The 25,127-nt window shown below is 42.3% G+C and overlaps 2 protein-coding genes across 3 annotated transcripts in view; one reads left to right on the top strand and one right to left on the bottom strand.

Annotated features, from left to right (window-relative positions):
- The window catches only part of LOC118397970 (protein NDRG1-like), a 29,765-nt gene extending 13,848 nt beyond the window's left edge, over nucleotides 1-15,917 (top strand). Inside the window, exons 2-16 of one of the 2 annotated variants that reach the window (XM_035792845.2) lie at nucleotides 4,867-4,941; nucleotides 5,259-5,294; nucleotides 8,057-8,162; nucleotides 8,518-8,638; nucleotides 9,157-9,219; nucleotides 10,190-10,250; nucleotides 10,667-10,753; nucleotides 11,024-11,068; nucleotides 11,249-11,352; nucleotides 11,772-11,834; nucleotides 12,398-12,449; nucleotides 12,907-12,954; nucleotides 13,521-13,556; nucleotides 13,855-13,906; nucleotides 14,588-15,917. In XM_035792845.2, coding sequence (XP_035648738.1) covers nucleotides 4,885-4,941; nucleotides 5,259-5,294; nucleotides 8,057-8,162; nucleotides 8,518-8,638; nucleotides 9,157-9,219; nucleotides 10,190-10,250; nucleotides 10,667-10,753; nucleotides 11,024-11,068; nucleotides 11,249-11,352; nucleotides 11,772-11,834; nucleotides 12,398-12,449; nucleotides 12,907-12,954; nucleotides 13,521-13,556; nucleotides 13,855-13,906; nucleotides 14,588-14,802 — 1,146 coding nt within the window. In that variant the 5' untranslated portion in view covers nucleotides 4,867-4,884 and the 3' untranslated portion in view covers nucleotides 14,803-15,917. Of the gene's footprint in view, nucleotides 1-4,866; nucleotides 4,942-5,258; nucleotides 5,295-7,080; nucleotides 7,247-8,056; nucleotides 8,163-8,517; nucleotides 8,639-9,156; nucleotides 9,220-10,189; nucleotides 10,251-10,666; nucleotides 10,754-11,023; nucleotides 11,069-11,248; nucleotides 11,353-11,771; nucleotides 11,835-12,397; nucleotides 12,450-12,906; nucleotides 12,955-13,520; nucleotides 13,557-13,854; nucleotides 13,907-14,587 lie in introns of those variants that run through there. The other variant, XM_035792846.2, reaches the window with a different exon arrangement.
- A 139-nt stretch (nucleotides 15,918-16,056) lies between these two features.
- On the bottom strand, nucleotides 16,057-24,615 carry LOC118397971 (CCN family member 4-like). Its single transcript, XM_035792847.2, has 5 exons — nucleotides 24,433-24,615; nucleotides 20,996-21,284; nucleotides 20,286-20,540; nucleotides 17,622-17,815; nucleotides 16,057-17,453 (listed from the first exon to the last, which is right to left on the bottom strand). The coding sequence occupies exons 1-5, from the start codon at nucleotides 24,478-24,480 to the stop codon at nucleotides 17,148-17,150; spliced, it is 1,092 nt and encodes a 363-aa protein (XP_035648740.1). The 5' UTR covers nucleotides 24,481-24,615; the 3' UTR covers nucleotides 16,057-17,147.
- Nucleotides 24,616-25,127: the final 512 nt, after the last annotated feature.

The raw sequence follows: 25,127 nt of genomic DNA, 5'->3' as shown, positions 1-25,127 counted from the left end.
CCAGAGATTTGAGACGTGGGTTGGGGATGGGGGTTCACCTTCCAGCAGGACAATTAAAGCATACTGCTAAAGCAACACTCGAGTGGTTTAAGGGGAAACATTTAAATGTCTTGGAATGGCCTAGTCAAAGCCCAGACCTCAATCCAATTGAGAATCTGTGGTATGACTTCCAGATTGTGGTACACCAGCGGAACCCATCCAACTTTGAGGAGTTGGAGCAGTTTTGCCTTGAAGAATGGGAAAAAATCCCAGTGCCAAGCTTATAGAGACATATCCCAAGAGACTTGCAGCTTGTAATTGCTGCAAAAGGTGGCTCTACCAAGTATTGACTTTGGGGGGGGGTGAATAATTATGCATGTTCAAGTTGGCTTTTTTTGTCTTGTTTCACAAGAGAAAATATTTAGCATCTTCAATGTGGTAGGCATGTTGTGTAAGTCAAATTATACAAACACCCCCACATTTTCATTCCAGGTTGTAAGGCAACATAATAGGAAAAATGCCAAGGGGGTGAATACTTTCGCAAGCCACTGTATATAGCAAGGAAGAGAGTGATACTTTCCTTAGACACCGAGAGGGAGGGGGCAGAGAAGGAGAGCAAGAGTGAACATGTTCTGTACTCGTGAGGTATTACTGATGTCCTGAGAGGATTTTTTTTATACCGCCAGGTAAAAGATTAGCTTAGGAGAGTCAAAAGGGCATCCTGGCTTGTAAACAACATTTGGCCTAGTTGTCTCAAACTGCCTATTCAGCACCAAGACTATCTACAGGTCTGGAAACTGGTTTGGGTTTAATGGTGTTTGGTTTACTTAGCCATAGTTTGAAACCAAAACAGAAGGTTTGAAAATACAGACATGGTTTTCAAGATCACGACTAGCCTCTTTAACACCAGTAGGATTAACTGTGCTGCTATAAATACAAAACAGTTTTTTATCAACATTTACAGAATATGTTGGCTTGTGTAACTTCTCTCAGTTTCTCCAACGAAGGGTTTGGAAGGCATCATGTCTTTATAAAAACACATCTGAAAAATGTCTTGATTGATACGCCTCTTCCTCTCTGCACTATTGTGAGGCTTGGCAGAGGCTTCTGTTATGGTCTGCCTCCCACATTGCACTCTGTTCCCTATGTAGTGCTCTAGGCCGAATAGCGTGCCATTTGTGATGTAGCCGTAGAGTCCGGATGCTGTTCTGATGGAAGCCTGCCCAGACACCCAAAACTCTGTGTTATATGAATCGCTTCCTTTAAAAATTACCCTGGAGAGGCACATCTCAAACCTGTACATAGATCAGATCCAAAGGATATTGTTATGGCTGTACAGCGGAGAGAGCGAGACACAGGAATATGGTGTGAGGCAGGAAGCGAGAGAGCGAGTACTGTGTTTGTGTGTGAAGGGAGCTATGGAAGCTGTGCAGTGTCAGTAGCTTCTTGTGTGTTGGCCAAGCCCAGTAAGCCCACCACGGAGGAAGAGCCTGACTCCTTTACCAGCCTCGCCTGCCTGCCCGCCCTGCCTCGACTGCTTGTCCTGCCTTGGCCTTGCTGGACACAAAGGCCCTGTCTGTTTACCATCTGATTTGATATGCATGCACAGCAGAGCCCACACAATCCCACCAAATTAGCATCATGGTTCACAGCAGCATGATCTCTAGACAGCAGCTTGATTAAATTTTTCGCCCACTCCCTACCTCTGTCGACTCTCATTTGAGTTCATTCTGCTTTAAAATGCTTTGAAAACTGTAGCTGTAGCTAGGGCCTGGTCTACTGCTGTGTTCTCGTCTTAAAACAGTGTCATACATCAATCCCTACAAGAGGGCAACATGGATGTTTGTGTTTTAGTCATCTGTCATTCCTTTGTGTAAAAATCAGGTGGTGATGGCAGTGGAAGGTTGGTAAACAACTCCTGGTAAACAACTCCTGGTAAACAACTCCTGGTAAACAACTCCTGGTAAACAACTCCTGGTAAACAACTCCTGGGAAACCACCTGTCAAACACTTGAGGAGTTCCCTTCTTCAAGTTGTTTTGGAGATGTTTAGATCCGTAGAAGTATCATACAAAGGTTGGGAAGGAAAGCATGGTACCTATACGAACCAGACCTGGGTTCAAATACTATACATAAAAATAAAAAAAATTAGTTGAATATTGAATATATCAGAAAATACTCAAATGCACTGTTGAACGAGAGTCTTGTTTTCTCAGTGTTAAGTTAAGTTTGGCGATGTCATTTACAAAATAGCCTCCAATACCCTACTCAATAAATTGGATGCAGTCTATCACAGTGCCATCTGTTTTGACACCAAAGCCCCATATACAGTGCCTTGCGAAAGTATTCGGCCCCCTTGAACTTTGCGACCTTTTGCCACATTTCAGGCTTCAAACAGAGATATAAAACTGTATTTTTTTGTGAAGAATCAACAACAAGTGGGAAACAATCATGAAGTGGAACGACATTTATTGGATATTTCAAACTTTTTTAACAAATCAAAAACTGAAAAATTGGGCGTGCAAAATTATTCAGCCCCCTTAAGTTAATACTTTGTAGCGCCACCTTTTGCTGCGATTACAGCTGTAAGTCGCTTGGGGTATGTCTCTATCAGTTTTGCACATCGAGAGACTGACATTTTTTCCCATTCCTCCTTGCAAAACAGCTCGAGCTCAGTGAGGTTGGATGGAGAGCATTTGTGAACAGCAGTTTTCAGTTCTTACCACAGATTCCCGATTGGATTCAGGTCTGGACTTTGACTTGGCCATTCTAACACCTGGATATGTTTATTTTTGAACCATTCCATTGTAGATTTTGCTTTATGTTTTGGATCATTGTCTTGTTGGAAGACAAATCTCCGTCCCAGTCTCAGGTCTTTTGCAGACTCCATCAGGTTTTCTTCCAGAATGGTCCTGTATTTGGCTCCATCCATCTTCCCATCAATTTTAACCATCTTCCCTGTCCCTGCTGAAGAAAAGCAGGCCCAAACCATGATGCTGCCACCACCATGTTTGACAGTGGGGATGGTAGTTCAGGGTGATGAGCTGTGTTGCTTTTACGCCAAACATAACGTTTTGCATTGTTGCCAAAAAGTTCAATTTTGGTTTCATCTGACCAGAGCACCTTCTTCCACATGTTTGGTGTGTCTCCCAGGTGGCTTGTGGCAAACTTTAAACGACACTTTTTATGGATATCTTTAAGAAATGGCTTTCGTCTTGCCACTCTTCCATAAAGGCCAGATTTGTGCAATATACAACTGATTGCTGTACTATGGACAGAGTCTCCCACCTCAGCTGTAGATCTCTGCAGTTCATCCAGAGTGATCATGGGCCTCTTGGCTGCATCTCTGATCAGTCTTCTCCTTGTATGAGCTGAAAGTTTAGAGGGACGGCCAGGTCTTGGTAGATTTGCAGTGGTCTGATACTCCTTCCATTTCAATATTATCGCTTGCACAGTGCTCCTTGGGATGTTTAAAGCTTGGGAAATCTTTTTGTATCCAAATCCGGCTTTAAACTTCTTCACAACAGTATCTCGGACCTGCCCGGTGTGTTCCTTGTTCTTCATGATGCTGTCTGCACTTTTAACGGACCTCTGAGACTATCACAGTGCAGGTGCATTCATACAGAGACTTGATTAGACACAGGGGGATTGTATTTATCATCATTAGTCATTTAGGTCAACATTGGATCATTCAGAGATCCTCACTGAACTTCTGGAGAGAGTTTGCTGCACTGAAAGTAAAGGGGCTGAATAATTTTGCACGCCCAATGTTTCAGTTTTTGATTTGTTAAAAAAGTTTGAAATATCCAATAAATGTTGTTCCACTTCATGATTGTGTCCCACTTGTTGTTGATTCTTCACAAAAAAATACAGTTTTATATCTTTATGTTTGAAGCCTGAAATGTGGCAAAAGGTCGCAAAGTTCAAGGGGGCCGAATACTTTTGCAAGGCACTGTACTACCCACCACTGCGACCTGTACGCTCTCGTTGGCTGGCCCTCGCTTCATACTCGTCGCCAAACCCACTGGCTCCAGGTTATCTACAAGACCCTGCTAGGTAAAGTCCCCCCTTATCTCAGCTCGCTGGTCACGATAGCAGCACCCACATGTAGCACGCGCTCCAGCAGGTACGTATCTCTGGTCACCCCCAAAACCAATTCCTACTTTGGCCGCGTCTCCTTCCAGTTCTCTGCTGCCAATGACTGGAACCAACTACAAAAATCTCTGAAACTGGAAACACTTATCTCCCTCACTAGCTTTAAGCACCAGCTGTCAGAGCAGCTCACAGATTACTGCACCTGTACATAGCCCATCTATAATTTAGCCCAAACAACTACCTCTCCCCCTACTGTATTTATTTATTTATTTTGCTCCTTTGCACCCCATTATTTCTATCTCTACTTTGCACATTCTTCCACTACAAATCTACCATTCCAGTGTTTTACTTGCTATATTGTATTTACTTCGCCACCATGGCCTTTTTTTTGCCTTTACCTCCCTTATCTCAACTCATTTGCTCACATTGTATATAGACTTGTTTATACTGTATTATTGACTGTATGTTTGTTTTACTCCATGTGTAACTCTGTTGTATTTGTCGAACTGCTTTGCTTTAACTTGGCCAGGTCGCAATTGTAAATGAGAACTTGTTGTCAACTTGCCTACCTGGTTAAATAAAGGTGAAATAAAAAATTAACGTAATAACATGATATCAAAACCAAATGTACAGGGATCAGGAAGGTTTGTGTGTTTTGTTATATGAAACTTCCTCTCAAACACGGAGGAACGCTCCACCACTGGTTGAAGCAGTCGGCGTATGTCTAAATTAACAGTCCTCTCTCTCTCTCTCTCTCTCTGTCTCTCTGTCTCTCTCTCTCTGTCTCTCTCAGCTTCTTCAACTGAAAGACATGGATGACATCCAAGTTTTACCAAAAGCACCCCTGCTTGTTGACAGGGAATTGCCAGTAAGTAAACTCATGATCATTTGTATGATCATACATTTGATTTGCATGTACTATAGACAATGGTTTATTTGTCTGAGCAAAATGTTGTTTAAACTTCGTTATATGACAACTGAACTCCATAGATAAATGCTGACTGTTTAGCTGTCAGGAACAGTCTGAAATGTTTTTACTATATCGTGATACTGGTCCTTTATGGATACCTTTCTTCATATTTAAAACACAATGCAGCTCATATGACAATTACTTATATTCTCTATTTCATCCTATCTTATTGGCAAAACTTCACTCTCTATAACCGTTGTCTCTGTCATTTCTAGGGGTTGAGAGCAGCTGTTGCGCAACTTGTGATAAAGGTATGTCCCTATGGTGCACATGTAGATATCAATCAAAATCTACAAATGTTGACATAATCCACAGGTTTCAGTGTAGAGTAGTCAGATTAATGTCCACATGGATTAGGTTGGGATATTTCAGTGGTGTGAAAGGAAAATTATTGATGAATCATATTGCAGTACTTAGGTGTTTCTGGTGGAAGTTTTGCATACATTTAGGTCTCTTTGATACTGACAGATGACGTTAGATGAGTACTGCACTAATGTTTTATCTGTAGCCCTTTGTGTAATCTAAAGAGGGAAAAGTATCTTTTAATTTTGAGCACACTGTAGTATGAATGTGTATGTTGACTTGACATACAGCCAGCAGCATACCTACTGCATACCAACGACATACATCCAGGACCGTGGACTGCACCACTGGGAACCCACTACCTAACAATCAATGCTTTCATTCTTAACTTGTCAAAGTACCTTATAAACATCCTACCACATGCCAATATCCTGAAACTGATTATACTGCATGTCGACCTGAGAAGTTTCAGAGGTGGCAGAGGGATTTTGCCTGCAGCTAACCATCTCGTGCAAACCGACCCTCACGCCTGCTGGGATTAGTCAACTCAGGTTTCCAGGGCAAGCGTTTAATATCACTTTGTGTCTTAGAGCCCTACTGACGTAGGTAGAGGAGGGACACCTCAGCCACCTGTCCCGTTCCCAGGCTGCCTCCCCTCCCCCTTAAGCTCAAGCACACAAGTTACACATGTAACCCTCCTCCTCCTTTCTCCTCTCCCCCCTCCTCTAGCTAGCTCAATGAGATTAGCTCAGCATGTGTCTATATCAAACTGCCACCAAATAAGCCGTGGTTACCTAGACGACACTGCCGTCAGATGTTTACCTCCGGTCATGTACATAGGTTATGTGAACCTGGAGGGAAGCCTTGGTTCAACTGGATTTGACTACATCGTTGACTCTTATTGCGTCCTGAATGGCAACATATTCCCTACGCAGTGTACTACTTTTGACATGAGCCCAAATTAATTTGGTAAAAATGTGTGCACTATGTAGGGGATAGGTTGCCATTTGGGACAGAACTCCTCAGGGTCTTAACCTGGACCTAACTAGCCTCCTTGTAAGAGTTGTTTTGGTCAGTGTATGGGGTTTATGATGCCAGGATTCCTCCCCTACTCCACTGGCAATATTATTTTATTGGTAGCCACCCTTGCAGTATCAGTAGGCGAGGCCTATGAAATTGAACGTGCCGCAAACAAAATTGCTCCTAGGAGCCAATAGTCTATCTTATCTTTGGAATAGTAGACTAAAGATAATCTCCCCACACTGATAACATTGAGATATGAAACAATGTATTTGTACGGTATCTCATAACGATACTGAGTTAGTTTTCAATCTATTGAAACATTGCCACACAGACATACCTAACAGAATGACTTAAAACACCATAAAGGCTTCAGATGTGATTATGCCAGTGCTATTACAAAAAAATGTCTTTATTTTTTCTCTTTCTTGACTGCCTGATATGTCATCAAATGAGGATATTTTGGCAACTGGGTTAAGTTATTCATTGCTCTTTTATACTGTATTCCCTCTGATCTGAGGGCTTGCTTACTCTTCACTTTGCACTAGTCCTCATTAAATATCCCATGCTGTCCCACTTTCGGACATTGTGCTGATCCAATTTAGGGATCTCTTCAGCTAGAATTATCTTGTTTTGACCACCTTGCAAAGCACCATGGGAGGCCAGGGCTTATGCAGAGTAGTAAGTACCAGGGGTATAAAACACAACCCTCAGACAAGTCCCCTCATAAAGACCTTTAACGAAGCTTACCTTCAATTGGATCTATAGCTCAGAGCACTACCTCCGTTTACTCAGTACAGGTGACCAAAAGCCACTAGGAAACATGGTTCTTGAGGGGGATTCGGACATGGAGAGTGTTGTTGCTGAGATTGAAACCTCTGTAAGTACTGTTGGATCTCTGTCTGTTATGGAGTAGTTGATGTTGTGCTTTGATAGGCCGTCTTGGGCTTGTTTACCTTTATCTTTTCTTCTGTACTATTGTGGGATTGAAATAAACAATCTGATTGTGAAAAACATGGTGGACTGAAAGTTCTTTGGAAGTAATACGCATCAGTCAGAAATCATGTGGAATTGAATCCTATTGTTGGTCATTGTTAAAACATTATTGCCAGATGCTCTGGTTGATGACTCCTTGAGAAACAGAATGTACTGAAGATACTGAATGCAGAAAGGCTAACTGCTTTTGCATGAGCCTTTACATTTTCTTTCACTGAAAGTTGGATACATTTGTTTTCAATGGAACTTTCTGATGAAGCCTTCACATTTTGGTAATTGATCATGTTTTTATTATTTAACTAGGCAAGTCAGTTGAGAACAAATTCTTATTTACAATGACGGCCTAACGGAGAACAGTGGGTTAACTGCCTTGTTCAGGGGCAAGACTAACAGATTTTTACCTTGTCAGCTCAGGGATTTGATCCAGAAACCTTTCGGGTTACTGGCCCAACGCTCTAACCACTAGGCTACTTGCTGCCCAACTAGGCTACCTGCTGCCCCTTATTCAGAGTGAACTTTAAGTCTGTTTGGATGTATTCTGATTGCAATGTGTTGTGTTGGAGAAAATACATGCAGCCCAAGTTCAAAACAAGTGATTCTGAAGGGCAATTTTTTGTTGTTGTTGTTATGTTTGAATATTTAATATAGTGCTGTGGTACCCCTATTTACTAACCGTGGTTTATTCCATCTTTAGGAGCACGATGTAGAGACTCCCCATGGAAGGATCCACTGCACCATGAAGGGGATACCCAAAGGAGACCGGCCCGTCATCCTCACCTTCCATGACATTGGACTGAACCGTAAGCCCCATTTGCTTCATTCATCCCATCCTAGTTAATGGATTTGATGTCACCCCTTAATGTAAGACTAATGTCCCCATGCACTTTGGTATTGTTACGTTTAAGAATGAGAACGTCTATTCGTTGACTATAACGGCTAGTCAACATCATGAAAAGTGAATTTACTTCATTTGTAAAAGATAATTGATTCTCAATGACTTACCTGGCTGAATAAAGATGAACATTTAAATAAATAGATACATTTGAAAGTTGAGAAGAAGCACACAATGGCCACCGTGATAGACATTTTACATCCACAAATCATGTGAGATCCAGCCTCATCACTAACATCCTGTACCGGATCTCCATGTTTCAGACAAGACGTGCTTTGACTCCATGTTCCAGCATGAGGACATGCAGGAGATCATGCAGCACTTTGCTGTGTGCCACGTCGATGCCCCTGGGCAGCACGAGGGGGCCAACACTTTCTCTACTGGGTGAGCCCAGTCACCTAGCCTTATCTTATTTGTTGTTGATTGGATAGGACAGATGTAAAGAGGAAAGGAGGAGAGTGGGTTGAAATGGCACTGGGCCGTATTCAAACCCATGCTGCAGCGGTATGAGTTATGGAGGCAGTGACTTAGACCACTTGACCACCCTAGACCTCACCGCCTTTGCACCAGCCTGTTCGTCTGTCACCCTTTGACCTCTGTACTGTAGCATCTAGATCTGCTGTGGCCCATTTACACAGATCTCTTGATAAATAATTTGCATGTTAGGTGAATATAGTTTTTTACCTGATTGTTCTGGTGCTTCCTTTTTATGATCGTCTGCATCTTGAGTCCAGATCCCCATTGATCTGAATAGGAGAGATGATCAAAGTAAAGAAAGGATATGAGAAAGCAGTATGAGGCTGTTGATGGAATAGAGAGATATGGAGGGCAGTGATAAGAAGCATTGTAAAGTGTTGATAATGGAAGTACTTTAACCCTGAGGGTTGTTGTTTTGTCTCCAGGTATGAGTACCCCTCCATGGATCAGCTGTCTGAGTCCCTCCCCCTGGTCCTCAAGCATTTTGGGTAAGTCCAAACAAGAAGTTTATAAGATTTAGAAATTGATCCAATATTTTCATTATGAAATATATTTCTCCTCATACATTTGAACCCGAGTCCATAGGGCTCAAATGCTGACCAGACCGCTCATGCACATGTTGCTTTTGTCCACCCACACCAGATGTGATCAGGACACGCATGTTGGTTTTGTCCATCCACACCAGATGTGATCAGGACACGTAGCTTGAAATATCTAAATGAACTCTGAACCAACTATATTAGTTTGGGGACAGGTTGAAAAGCATTAAACATTTATGGAAATTTAGCTAGCTAGCTTGCTGTTACTAGCAAATTTGTCCTGGGATATAATCATTGGGTTGTTATTTGACCTGAAATGCACAAGGTCCTCTAATCCGACAATTAATCCACACATAAAAGGGTAAACCGAGTTTGTTTCTAGTAATCTCCCCTCCTTCAGGGTTCTTCTTCTTTGGACTTTATATGGTGGTTGGTAACCAACTTTAAGGTGCATTACCACAACTGACAGGGGTGTGGACCTCAGTTCATCTTTCATTCACTCACGTGGGTATATGCTCCTAAAAACCAATGAGGAGATGGGAGAGGCAGGACTTCAAGGTTCGTCAAGTGCGTCAAGGTTTACAAGTTCTACCAAGTTCTATTTTAGTGCTTGGCTACGCAGACGCTCGCTGACGCACGTGAGCAGTGTGGGTGCAATGATTGAATAACATGTACGTGTCAATTTATTTTGCAACGCTTGCACACGTGACGCGAGCGGTGTGGTCAGCATGTCATGCTACTTACCGTTCAGGATCTATTTTCATAGTGTCTCAGATTAGAAGTGCTGTTTTGCCTTCTAGATCATAATGAAGAGAACTCCTATTTTGAGATGCTTTATGAATAAAGACTATGATGCCTTAGACCCTCATCTATTGGCTCAAAAAATTCTGATGATATTCTGTTTGTTTGTTAACCACAGCCTGAAAAGCATCATTGGAATAGCCGTCGGAGCTGGAGCCTACATTCTGGCGAGATTCGCTGTGAGTTTGACGCCTTCCTCCCTCCTCCCTTCCCCTTTCAATTACGCTTAAGTTTGGTTCATTATGAAGAGTTTGAATCAAACCGGGATTAGAAGTTATAGTAGATGAATGTTCCCAGTGATGCTGTGCTGATTTTGGGTGTACAGTCCTGTTTATTGCTTTAGCCTGCTGCTGAGAGTCTGGAAATGTTGTAGACTGGCTCCGTACCAAAACACCCGGCCCTGTAGGGACTCCGTCTCAATATGCTGAAACTCAGATGATGGAGGGATACTAATCTTTTAACTCCTAACTGACGAAACGTTGATGTTTCAATGAGTATAGTGAATGAAATGGACCCTTATGAGGTTTCAATGAGCACTGTTTGTATAGTTTCACCATTATGAAGTCATTGACCAAATGTTTGTTTCTGTTTTTAGCTGGACTACCCAGCATTGGTGGAAGGCCTGGTTCTGGTCAACATCAACCATTGTGCTGAGGGGTGGATGGACTGGGCTGCAAACAAGGTACTATACAGGACCATCTCCACACAACCACAGATCCACAACAATCCATCAACTTTAATGACTTATAAAGCCCTTTTTAGCTGTTCCACTGGATGTCACAATTTGTAAGTCGCTCTGGATAAGAGCGTCTGCTAAATGACTTAAATGTAATGTAATGATTGTCAACATTGTCACGTAGCTTGTTTATACAGTGTTAACGTAGATATGTATATGATTGCTATTTGACCCATGGAAAAAAATATACAAATCATCTTTTCAATCTCTTTTCAGGTCACTGCTTTGCCTGAAATGCTCATCGGCCATCTCTTCGGAAAGGTGAGCAGTGGGCACCAAAATAGACAGTGATTGAAACTGCAAATCACGTCAGCATAATCCCATTGAATCTATTCCAATTATGGGCTACATGGATATAGGACAGTTCGTGGCAGGCTTACATATTGCAGTACTGTCACTAGGTCACAGAGTCTGAGTAGGTGTTTATTTCTGTCTCCGTAGGAGGAAATATCCAACAACCATGACCTTATCGCCACCTACCGCCATCACATCATGAACGACATGAACCAGTACAACCTGCACCACTTTGTCAAAGCTTACAACAGGTAAATACACTGGGCTCCTGCAGAGAATAATCATACAAATGCTATCCATGAGTTCATCCGACTATGGGGAAGTAGATAAAGGGCTTCATTGACAAAATCCCAAAGTATCCCTTTTAATCAAGTCTTACAACATGTAAATACACTAGATTCCTCATTTAGGAGAATAACACAGATTACCATGAACATCATTTGACCCCACATAAATATGTATATATTTAATATACATAATCACATCTTACAGAGGACGCCTGTATATTCAGTGTAGAAATATACTGTATCTTATCTATGTATTTCTAATATTTCAATATATGTTATTACATATCTATAATAGATAAACATATATATGTAATATTATATTTGTAAAATGTCAGTATGTTCAGTTTGGGCCTCACTGATATCCCACCCTTTTCCCATCCCAGCCGGCGGGATCTGGAGATTGAGAGGCCCATTCCTGGTGGGAAAATCTCCGTCAGAACCCTGAAGTGAGTTCCAAACCTTCAGACTTTTTGGCATACCTCAATCATCCCACATGGCTTATTGCTAGAGCCATGAGTTTTCCCTGACCTAGAAACTCTGGGCCCCAGTTATAGCCTGATCTGGTGGTTACTCGGTCCGGGAAAAACTCCTGTCTCTGTAGTACTATAACCACAGATGGATATAATGACAAGATGCTAGTCTCCGCCCTAACAATGGGATTCGTTGACCAAAGAGCGGAACGGCGGGCTGTCAAGCTCCTTCCTGTTCCTCTCTTTGGATTGGTGGATACATCTCGTTATTTGAATACTTTCTTGAATATTCGATGATGGGTATTGACGTCAATAGCCTGTATTCAATGGAGAGTGAGATGCTATGCTAGCCTCATGAATATGCATAGACCGTCAACAGGGACAACTCCGATATAAAGTGTTTTTTCTCAAAGCTGCCGGGATGTCACGTGCATCACACTAATATCAGTACAGTCGTCACAACCTAAGCATTGCCAAACTTCTATTAAATCAAATAAGGCTTGCGTATTAAAATAGCAATAAAAAATGTTTGCTCTCAGGTGTCCTTCTCTGTTGGTGGTAGGAGACAGCTCTCCGGCTGTTGACGCTGTGGTAAGTCCAAATACACACTGTAATCCTAACGGCCATAAACATTAACAGTAATACTTCTGGTCTTTAGTCCCTATGTTCATCAGAACATGTGTTGTCCTTTCATCTAAGTCAGGGCTCTCCATCCCTGTTCCAGGAGGGCTACCGCCCTGTAGGTTTTCGCTCCAACCCTAATCTAGCGCACCCAGCCTGAATCAGGTTAGATAAAACTGGGGTTGGAGTGAAAACCTACTGGAGGGTAGCCCTCCTGTAACAGGGATGGAGAGCCCTGACCTACCCAACAAGATATTATCAAAGGTTAAAACTTTTAGGATTTAAACATGGGTCAAAAAAGGGAAAGAAATCATACACCACAAAAGCTATTCTAGCAATAAAATATTACTCCTCCAGTTACCTATTTATTTCTCTACTAGGGTAAATATTTAGTCCCTCAATTAGACTCTGTACTGTGCATCTACAGGTAGAGTGCAATACTAAGCTGGACCCGACAAAGACCACACTGCTCAAGGTGAGTGGCCCCCTACAATCTACCTCCTGCTAATAATAGGTCATAATATTGGCTAGGCAGTCTGATGAGCTTCCAGGAGCTCAGCAACTACCTGGTGACTGATTTACTAGCGCTGCTTTGAACCCCTGAGACCGCAGGTTGAGGCTATGCTGCTGTACCCAGCCTCCAGGGTCTGTTCATTAGGCACGTAATGGAAAACGTTTTGCAATGGAAAATTTGAGTTTCTTATTGGACCAAGTCCAGATTGTGCCCTCCTTGTTTGAGTTTGTTTACCTCTGTTTGGTTCCTGATAAACATGACCCAGGTCACAATCCTTCCTGTCTGGCCTACCTATGATGTGCACGCCCCTGGCTGTGACCTAATGCGTTCTGTAAAGCTCTGAAATGGGCACGTTTTACAGACGCTAAACTGTTAACTGTCCAGAGGCTGATGGAAAACACTTGTTTCACATTGAGGAAGTGTTAGATGGGAGGTTGTTTTGTGTAATGGGGGGTGACTAATGTCGTACCGCTGCTGACCTGATACCTTAACTCTGCCCTCTTGAATGACGTGTTTATTTTTTCCAGATGGCGGATTGCGGAGGCCTGCCCATGGTTGACCAGGTGCGTTTCTAATTGGTTAACATGTTCACGCAGGTGAGGTGGGGTGGCAAAGGGATAATCATTAGGGGGGTAATACAACGGCAGCTTGACTTAAGAGCATTAGTGACAGTGGCAATGAGGCACATACGTCAGGTCTGGAGAGCTAATACCCAGCTCAGCACCTGCTGCTACAACGGCTGTCATACATATGCCTCTCATTATCACAGTTTGTAGGATAGGACATGAATCTGTCTTATGTCATTATGTGGATAATACCAGGGAAACAAGTTGCTAACTTTCTCCTTTGTTCACCCAACAGCCTGCAAAGCTGACAGAGGCCTTCAAGTACTTCATTCAGGGAATGGGCTACAGTAAGTACACACTCCAACACACACTCTCTGTGTAACCAACGCTGACCAGTAATTATATTAACACAAGTATTTAATATAGTATTTAGTCTTTAACTATGTAGAAACATAAAAGTCTGGTTACCCTATTACTGTTTGCAAAAGAAATGTGGGTGTTCACGTCAACCTGTAAGGAGTTTGCCTGCCACCTGGTGGGTGAGATTAGTAACTGCACCTTCAGATAACAACAGGATTTTACATTTTTTAAATTTGTAATATTTCACCTTTATTTAACCAGGTAAGCAAGTTGAGAACAAGTTCTCATTTACAATTGCGACCTAGCCAAGATAAAGCAAAGCAGTTCAACACATACAACGACACAGATACACATGGAGTAAAACAAACATACAGTCAATAATACAGTAGAAACAAGTCTATATACGATGTGAGCAAATGAGGTGAGGTAAGGGAGGTAAAGGCAAAAAAAGGCCACGGTGGCAAAGTAAATACAATATAGCAAGTAAAACACTGGAATGGTAGATTTGCAGTGGAAGAATGTGCAAAGTAGAAATAAAAATAATGGGGATGCCAGTTAACCTGTTCTATAATGATTATTGAATATGAAATATAGTGCCCACATTCAGAATTCAGTTGACTATGAACACAGTGTGAATGGATCTTTAACCTGGTCTCCTCTTTCCTCAGTGCCCGCCGCCAGCATGACCAGACTGGTCCGCTCTCGCACTGCATCCGGCTCCAGCATCCACTCCATGGATGGCAACAGGAGCCGGTCTCACACAAACGAGGGAAACAGGAGCCGGTCACACACCAACGAGAAGCGTGGCCGCTCCCACACGGACAGTATGGAAGGCACAGCAAACAGCAGCACTGCGCTCAAGTCCACCGAAGTGTCCTGCTAGATGACCCTTATATGACACTCAACCTTTAACCTCTGCACCCTGGTTCCTGCTGCGCTGCCACTAACCACACCTACAAACACACATACACAACTAGAGAATGTCTCTATGCCAAAGAGTTATGCGAAGAGGTTGTGTGTGTAAGGCTATGCAAGCATATACTACTGCATTATGAAGGAAATTCCTTAGAGGGAAAAACGTATTCTGAAATAAACAGATCCCTTCCCATCTGCCGCGTCAGGTGGAATATCTAGTTGTTAGTGGCAACGCAGCAGAGTGACACAGCGCAACAGAGAATGTGGGAAAAAGCTGTGGCTGCAGAACCAGTACTTAGTACAGCAGTTTGTCATCAAGACCGATTTTTTTTTGTTTGTGTCTATAGTTCTTTATTACATGACACAGCTTTCTCAAATGTGTACCTGACTATAAATGACTTTCTAATTGTTCATCGTTAACTTTTCAATGTTCTGATTAATGTACTGTGGGATACAGGAGAGAAGTGGTGTAAGAATAGGTAGGCAAGTGGATCAAAAATAAATATATATGCAGTCTTTTTTATCTTCTCAAATTGCTATTAGTCTTTGAAATTTTGGAAAGGAGGGAATTGAAAAGTATCATGTACATACAACACATTCCTGTAATGATTCCTCTCTTTTAGGACGTCTGTTTCGTCTGGAGTTAACATTCTTCTGGATCTATTATAGAGCATTTCATGAGGTTATCCTTTCATTGATCAAACAATCACATATTGTTGCTTTATTAACAGATCATGGCTTCAGGCACAATTGTTCTTTTGGATATTTCTTCTTGTGTAAATGGTTATTTCTATGCAATCCCGGCAAACAGAGATAATGTGCCATGGAAACCCTCTGACTTACTAAGACTTCTTTGTTCTGATGGATTTGAGAAAGTCAAGCCGATCCACATGATGTGATATAAAGATCCGAGTTAGCCATAGAGCTTCTCAAAAACCCTCTCCCACTCTTACGTGCGCTACAGCAACACTTGCCGGCTATGTAGAACATCGCTTTATGAAGATGCATAACTGCCTAATGCTGTAGATGAGAAGCATTAAATATAGCATAACAATTTGTATTTATTAAAAACCTATAACTTTTTGTCCTGGTGTTGTCGTCATTTTGAATGATTGTAAGATCAAATGATACCACAGTTCCACAGGATCTTTAACCATATATATAGCACATGCAGTCTATAGTAGCATCTCACGTCATCTCTTACTCATTGATTTGATCGCGTGGCTCTGAATTGAACAATCTTTACATGAGTATGAACGAGATTTCATGAAACTTGTTACTGTTAATATAAAAATACCTGTATGACAAACAATTTGTTCAATCATTTAGTATTCAAAAATGTACTTCAATAAATTATAACTAAAATATTTCACACACTTGGTTTACTTGTAAGTCAATAAACTATTTCCGAAAGCAACCATATAAAGATGAGCTAAAAAAAACAAACAAAAAATATTGATTTACACATTTTTCCAATAGGAAAAAAAGCAAAAGAAAGATCCCCTTGTAAGAAAAACTGCTTTGTCTGGAATTCAATCCAATGGATGAAACTGAATGGATGGACTGAATGGATGGACTGAATGGATGAAACTGAATGGATGAAACTGAATGGATGGACTGAATGGATGGACTGAATGGATGGACTGAATGGACTGAATGCCATCTCTGTGAATGCTGGGGAAATTGCCTTTAAAAGGCGGACTGTCTGCTGTATGGAGCGTTGTTCTAAAACGTGCCTTAGATTGAATACCGGCCTCTATGTATAAAATAAATTCACATATAAAACAGAGTTTCTGAAAGTCTGACAAACAAAAAAACATTGAGAAAAGGAAAAGTAGGTGAAAATAGGGGTAGATGGAGGCTTAGGCCTAGGATCAATTAGATCAGGCATTAACCAGCGATAGCAGACACCTGCATAGTGGATGTTTCAGAGATCGAAATGCAAATCGGTGAGCAGCTACACATGCGACCATTGTCACAAATCCACACCCGTCACACTCCCGTTAGAAGTTCAGAAGGAGAAAGTGTAGGCTATATAGAAATAATGACGCTCAAATTTAAAATCATTAAAACTAAATAATACGCATTTCTATCATGATAATGGAGGTGTACATTCCTGTGGCTGTTCATGTGCCTCCGTGCAGCCGATGGCAATGTCCGCTTTAGGTATAATACCGGGAGCCACTTGTGGCTTGACAGCTCTAAAGCAGTTCCACCTCTAACACCATCAAAATAACTGCTATGCGGATGTTGGCTAAGCAGATCTGATTGAATAGAGCCCATAATAAGAGCATGGCTTATTATTGAAATGTCTCAGTTCACGATCTCAGGGTAGCCATAGTAATTCTCCAGCTCAGCGAAGATGTCATTGGGGTTCTTGCAGCTGAGGTTACAGAAGCAGGCGTTGATCCACATGACTTGCCAGATGAACACGGCACCGTTGGGACACAGAAACTCCACATCGATGGTCTTGGACTTGTAGGGAATGCAGCAGCGATGGTCCGTGGCCACGCAGACCCCACAGTATTTAGGCCTGTAAGACTTCTTACTGACACAGCCTGAGATGGTAAAGTTTTTTGGCTTCTCTTCTCTGTAGATGTTCATACAATTCTTCCCTGGCTGAGAGATAAGAGAGGTCTTTTTTTGCAATGTGAACTCTTCAATATAGATAACATAACAAACAAACATTAGACCCCTTTGCAATGCGTACATGTATGCATGGATTTGTGTCCGTGCCCATATATGTGGGTAAACGTGTGTATGCATACACATACTCTGTACATGTACCTTGATGTGCTTGGTGATGTCCACCTCACAGGGCCGTATGTTGCAGAGGCGGGACTCTTTTACCATCTCACACCTGTCGTTAGCATTAGAGACACGCAGGGACAGACCTCGACCACAAGTCTTAGAGCAGATACTCCAGGAGGTTGTCTGGATCACACAGTTCCTGCTCTGGCCCTTCACCTCAACAGGAAGAGCTATGTCAACAGAGACAGGCAGAGAGGAAGTGTGTGAGAGAGAGAGAGAGAGAGAGAGAGAGAGAGAGAGAGAGAGAGAGAGAGAGAGACTACAATTTAATATGGGCAGTGACAGAAGTGCTTTTTAGACATTATTCATCAAAACTGGACCTAATACACCACATGACCAAAAGTATGCGGATACCTGCTCGTCGAACCTCTCATTCCAAAATCATGGGCATTAATACGGAGTTGGTCCTCTCTTTGCTGCTATAACAGCCTCTACTCTTCTGGGAAGGCATTCCACTAGATGTTGGAACATCCACTAGATGTTGGACTAGATGTTGTTGGACTAGATCCACTAGATGTTGGACTTGATTTCATTCAGCCACAAGAGCATTAGTGATGTCTGGCACTGATGTTGGGCAATTAGGCCTGGCTCACAGTTGGCGCTCCAATTCATCCCAAAGGTGTTCGATGAGGTTGAGGTCAGGGCTCTGCGCAGGCCTGTCAAGTTCTTCCACACCGATCTCGACAAACCATTTCTGTATGGACCTCGCTTTGGCACGGGAGCAGTGTTATGCTGGAACAGGAAAGGGCCTTCCACAAACTGTTGCCACAAAGTTGGAAGCACAGAATCTTCTAGAATGTCATTGCATGCTGTAGCATTAAGATTTCCCTTCACTGGAACTAAGGGGTCTAGCACAAAAAATGAAAACCTACCCCAGACCATTATTCATCCTCCACCAAACGTTACAGTTGGCACTATGCATTGGGGCAGGTAGTGTTCTCCTGGCATCCGCCAAACCCAGATTTGTCCGTTGGACTGCCAGATAATGAAGCGTGATTCATAACTCCAGAGAACGCGTTTCCACTGCTCCAGAGTCCAATGGCGGCAAGCTTTACACCACTCCAGCCGACGCTTGGCTTTGCACATAGTGATCTTAGGCTTGAGTGCGGCTGCTCGGTTATGGAAACCCATTTCATGAAGCGCCCAACAAAAATATTTCGTGCTGATGCTGCTTGCAGAGGCAGTTTGGAACTAGTTAGTGAGTGTTGCAACCAAGGACAGATGATTTTTACGCGCTTCAGCACTCAGCGGTCCCGTTCTGTGAGCTTGTGTGGCCTACCACTTAGCGGCTGAGCCACTGTTGCTCCTAGACGTTTCCACTTCACAATAACAGCAGTTACAGTTGACCGGTGCAGCTCTAGCAGGGCAGAAATTTGACGAATTGACTTGTTGGAAAGGTCACTGAGCTCTTCAGTAAGGCTATTCTACTGTTAATGTTTGTTTATGGAAATTGCATGGCTGTGTGCTCGACTTTATACACCTGTCAGCTCTCCAGGAATAGGGTTGGAGTTAACCTACAGGATGGTAGCTCTCCAGGAACAGGGTTGGAGTTAACCTATAGGACGGTAGCTCTCTGGGAACAGGATTTGAGTTAACCTACAGGATGGTAGCTCTCTAGGAACAGGGTTTGAGTTAACCTACAGGATGGTAGCTCTCTGGGAACAGGGTTTGAGTTAACCTACAGGACGGTAGCTCTCTAGGAACAGGGTTGGAGTTAACCTACAGGACGGTAGCTCTCTGGGAACAGGGTTTGAGTTAACCTACAGGACGGTAGCTCTCTGGGAACAGGGTTTGAGTTAACCTACAGGACGGTAGCTCTCTGGGAACAGGGTTTGAGTTAACCTACAGGACGGTAGCTCTCTGGGAACAGGGTTTGAGTTAACCTACAGGACGGTAGCTCTCTGGGAACAGGGTTTGAGTTAACGTACAGGACGGTAGCTCTCTGGGAACAGGGTTTGAGTTAACCTACAGGACGGTAGCTCTCTGGGAACAGGGTTTGAGTTAACCTACAGGACGGTAGCTCTCTGGGAACAGGGTTTGAGTTAACCTACAGGACGGTAGCTCTCTGGGAACAGGGTTTGAGTTAACCTACAGGATGGTAGCTCTCTGGGAACAGGGTTTGAGTTAACCTATAGGACGGTAGCTCTCTGGGAACAGGGTTTGAGTTAACCTACAGGATGGTAGCTCTCTGGGAACAGGGTTTGAGTTAACCTACAGGATGGTAGCTCTCTGGGAACAGGGTTTGAGTTAACCTACAGGATGGTAGCTCTCTGGGAACAGGGTTTGAGTTAACCTATAGGACGGTACTTTGAAGCAATGTCCTCAAACTATTTTGCTTCACAGTTCTCAAAGAATTGCTCAATATTACCATGGTTATTAGTGTTACAAGATTCTCAATACACGAGACTCTATCCATGTAATGACTGGAATGGAATGGTATTGAACACATGGACTATTTCTCCATCACTAATGGTAACAATGTGTTTGAAACGGTTCCATTTATTCCATTCCAGCCACTACAATGAGCCTGTACTCCTATTTGAAGTGACACCAGCCACCACTGATTAATTGATTGACTGACTGACTGACTGATTGATTGCTTGATCAATTGTTTGATTGATTGATGGATCTGTGTCCTACCTTCCACTGCATGTCTTGGAGCAGTCTTCCTCCCCTTCTTGGGCTCGTCACAGATCCACTGTTCACAGCAGCGTCCTGGGATCTTGACCCTCCTTGAGTTCTGGCACCACACCCGGGGGGGCTGGGAGTCCGTACACAGTGACACGCACCCGATGGCCCCGTTCACACACAGACACTGGTATTTACAGCTGGGTTTGAAGCTCTGCCCATTCCGGTAGATCACACCATCATGCTCGCAGCCCACGCCAACCATATCTGGCAAAGAAGGTCAGGACAGCAGTCTTACATCACAGAGAGATACACAGTGAATAAGGTAATGATAACAATGTAATGTAGCAGACAATGTTTTTAGTGTTATCTGAACAAAAACAAACATGTCGTGACATTGGGTAATATGATTGTGAAACCTATATTTTGGTATTTTTTTTCATTAGTCCACTGCTGATACAGTCCCAAAATGATTTGTATATCAGCAATCAGGTTTTCAAGATATAGGACTTGCAAATTGTAACTTGCCACATCATCATGATAATGTGGCAAGTTACAATTTCATATATCTTGAAAACCAGATTGCTGACATGCAAAATATTTTGGGACTGTATCAGCACTGAACTAATGAAACAAATACCAAAATATAGTTTGAGTGGATTATTCCTTTAATCATGTCGTGTCTTTAGTAGGTTAGAGTATGTGTGGTAAATGACACTTACATGCACACACTCCTTTTTCGTACCTAGGCTTGTCTGAGCTGTAATCGCAGTACAATCCCTTATGGTAGTCACAAGTGTCTGCCTCGTTGCACTCCTCCCCCACCTGCCTGGCGCAGGCCTTGCAGCAGTCACAGCCATCCATGAGCAAGCTCACCCCTGAAGGGCAGGAATGGGGGACCAGGGGGCACTCACAGGGCCAGTGGCAGTACTGGGTCCGGTTGTATGGCTCTAGGTCTGTGGATTCTGCTAGGGGCAGCATGGCAGTGGAAATCTGGGTCTGGGAGTAGGCCTAGATGAGAGGGACAGGGAGGAGTTAGTGTTACGCACTTTGCTATACATAATACATATTTTAGTTTTCTATGGTCAAACGCTATGACTTTTGATAACACAATAAACCATGTTAGTAGAAAACAGACATTCCTAAAGCATCAAAGATGTACAGTATGTTATCTGTGTAGGTTTCCATGTCTGGGACAATTTAAAAGCGCAATCAGTGAAGGCTGCTGAGGGGATGATGGCTCATAATAATGTCTGGAACGGAGTAGATGGAATGGCATCAAACACATGGAAACCATGTATTTGATACCGTTCCTCCCATTCCACTCCAGCCATTACCACAAGCCCGTCCTCCCCAATGAAGGTGGCACCAACCTCCTGTGAAGCACATGTACTTGTTAGCACGTGGATCACCTGTATCACAATCACATCAGTTACGGGGGAATAATAGGCTGTTGCCCCAAGGATCAAAGTCGTAATTAGCATCATGTCCTTAATCTTTTTTTATTTCCAACATGTCCTATATCGGCCTAAGAACTAATAGACCCAAATCCCCTATTTGGCTAGATAAGTGTTGCAAGCCCTGAATGTGCCTAAAGGTCTGGCTGGCCTTGTTCGGATTGTACAACAACATCAAGGATGATTAACAGGGTAAGGGAGGTAAAAGAAAGATGACGCTGATCAGTCAAAGTACTTTTTGTTCCCCTGTCTACACAATATTCTGCCTGTAGGCCATTTTTCATAGTTTCTTTGAAAATATAAAAGTATTTTCACAGCTGACGTGACAATACAATAAAACGTGTCCAACATTTCAGCCCATGAATATTGCCTGTACAAACTGTATATATTTATGCCGAGATCAGAAACCCAATTTGTGTGTGTGTGTGTGATCAAATCAAAAGCACCCCTTTTTTTAAAGCACTCAAAACAGATGTGCTGTCTGAACAAGCCACTAGGAAGAGTTTTACAACCAAACAAATGGCGGTTGGTCTTGGATCCAGACTGTTTAAGTCCCTACAGAGGAAACTGGCTCGTCCGCTGGCTCAGACTGGCTCAGTATTTATAACTCCAAAAATGATTCTCAGTCTTGGCCTCACATTATAAGAGCAGGACTTCCTCGTATGAGTCAGGACACAGAGTGTTCCATAACCCATTATTACACATGGAGTAGCCAGATCGCCTAATGGGCTACTTTAAAATGTCATATTTTGTGAACGTGACACTCTACTTTTTATGCCTAACGTCTGAGGGCCAAACTTTCATTTCTGATGTCTGAACATTCAACAAACAGATTTTTTGTAGGGAACTTTTTGGGGCTGGTTTCCCAGACACAGATGAGGCCTTTTTAGTCCAGGACTAGGCTTAATATGTGTACAGGAAACCGTCTCAATGAAAACAATTGTAAATCATGTTGATGCTGTCATAACAGCAAGCGCTGCCTCCAGTATGGGCCGACCAACAGTGCTAAATGAACTTTTCTTGGAGATTCCTATATTACTGCAGGGTCTTATTCTGTATTAAACCTCTCTAATTACATTTCAGCCTCAACATATTTATATTAATATCATAAAAGCCAAAGCGCTTCTGATCCAGGTAGGTTATACAGACACAATTAATCTGCAATTAATTAAATGTGAAAAAGACCCCTTAATCATGTTATTTTTGTTTTCCTAAGCTTGTTCTTGGCAGCCCATCAGTTGCCTTCAGATTTTTCTAATATAATTATAGTAACAAATAGTAAATCCATTGAGCACATAGGATGTTTAATGCAGATAAATGAGATTTAATCATGGGTGTACCACAGAGCCAGTACCCAGGGGATCTGCCGCTGAAGCGTAGTCAGCAGTCATCAGGCTCAGTCATTACACAACAACATCAGAGAACACGGTTACATCCCAGATGGCACCCTATTCCCTATATAGTACACTCTTTTGGAATAGGGTGTCATTTGGGATTCAGCCAACGTGTCACTTTCAGCATTAAAGGGCTTTATGGGGGTGTTTCACAAGGTAATGAAAAAGACACAGACAATAACTGATCATGAAAATAACAGTTTATCGTCTCCATGTAGCTTTTTAATCTAAAAATGAAGGGAAATTGGATGAAGAGAGTACAATTTTTTTTCTTAAAATCCATATATATACATATTGCATAACATGAATTTGAACTGTGTTTTCTGTTGAGATGAGAAGCTTTGTGCTTGGCGGTTTATGTGTGTATACAAAGCTTTATTGTTCCTTACCCCCATCATATCTAGACAGACAAAATTGGTATTGAGATTAATGTCAATACCATCACCTGTTCAGACTTATAACCCCTTGACCTTTTGTGTGACCTTTGTGTGACCATGTGACCAATGTGACCTCAAGCAGACATAACATCAACATCAAATGCTGTTTGGGCATCTGGGATTGAAAAAAGTGATAAATGGTTTATCAAATATCTTGATTGACTTCTAATGTGACCTTGATAATACTGCCATATAGGTCAGATAAGAAACTTGGAACTTTCTTTCCTCAGATGTGGAGTGTTTAACTGATGTGACCTCTAACCCCTGCCAAACCTGGGTGAAATGACCAATGTTGTGTCACACATGCAGTCTGTTGTCAGGTTGAGAAAGTGCAAGCTGAATGTTGAGGGTAGACCATGAGCACAACTCTGGTCAAATCAACATAGAGAATCATAGACTCATCTTCATCTCTTTGTGTAAGCAGTTGTTTTTTCTCTCCCAATTTGATGCAGTGTGAGTGAAAAAACTTCAGTTTGAGGCCAGATATTTTGAGACTGTTTGAGCAGTTTTAACGTGTGAAGTATTGAATTAATGAAAAACCTTTCCTAACTTGGCAGATAGGGCCACATTAAACTAGAAACATAGTATTTGATATTTGTTGATGCCATGCTATTACAGTACTGTCCAAGAAGTCCTTGAATCTGGAGTAAAATGCAAAACATGACTCTACATAACCACATGGTGGCAGTAAAGTACAACTAACAAATGGAGGGATAACTTGTGAATACACGGTGAATTTATCGGAAGCATCAATAATACTATTCTATTCTAAAGAAATCATGAATCAGATATGGCACATCAGAAATAAATAGATTTGGTACATAAGGCGTAAACCAAGTGTTGATAAAGTATTATAATGGCACTCTCTCACCTGTTGAATCCCTGCTGCTATAAGAATCCACTTTAGCAGCCAGCTCATCACTGGTTAGGAATTGTAAATTCATTGAACCCAGAATTATTCCTTTACTAAAAACAAAATATTTCGCACTCCACAAGTCCCAGGCAATCTTCTAGTTGTCATCTCCTCCGCGAGGACCACTGTCTGGGACTGGGACTGGTGATGTTATTAAAGCTCGTGCCTGCCGACGTCACTTTTCTGGCAGCGCGCTCTGCTTTTTCCCTCTCCTCCACTCTCACCCGCTGCTCCTCACGCGCGAAAGCCCGCCCTGAAGTTGAGCTGGCAAGTCTATAAACTGAGCAATGTGTATCCTAGGTATGCAATTGAACAGTTAGCCAGTTGACTTGCCTAAATACTCTGAAATAACACACACGCATATATATACTCAACAATTGTCTTTTTAACAAACTAGTTCTGGCAAGTCGGTTAGGACATCTACTTTGTGCATGACATAATACATTTTTCCAACGATTGTTTACAGACAGATTATTTCACTTATAATTCACATAATCACAATTCCAGTGGGTCAGAAGTTTACATACACTAAGTTGACTGCCTTTAAACAGCTTGGGAAATTCTATAAAATTATGTCCTGGCTTTAGAAGCTTCTGTTGGGCTAATTGACATCATTTGAGTGAATTGGAGGTGAACCTGTCGATGCATTTCAA

Source organism: Oncorhynchus keta, chromosome 19, assembly GCF_023373465.1.
Source record: "Oncorhynchus keta strain PuntledgeMale-10-30-2019 chromosome 19, Oket_V2, whole genome shotgun sequence".
Taxonomy (NCBI): domain Eukaryota; kingdom Metazoa; phylum Chordata; class Actinopteri; order Salmoniformes; family Salmonidae; genus Oncorhynchus; species Oncorhynchus keta.
This window is presented reverse-complemented; position numbering and strand designations above follow the sequence as displayed.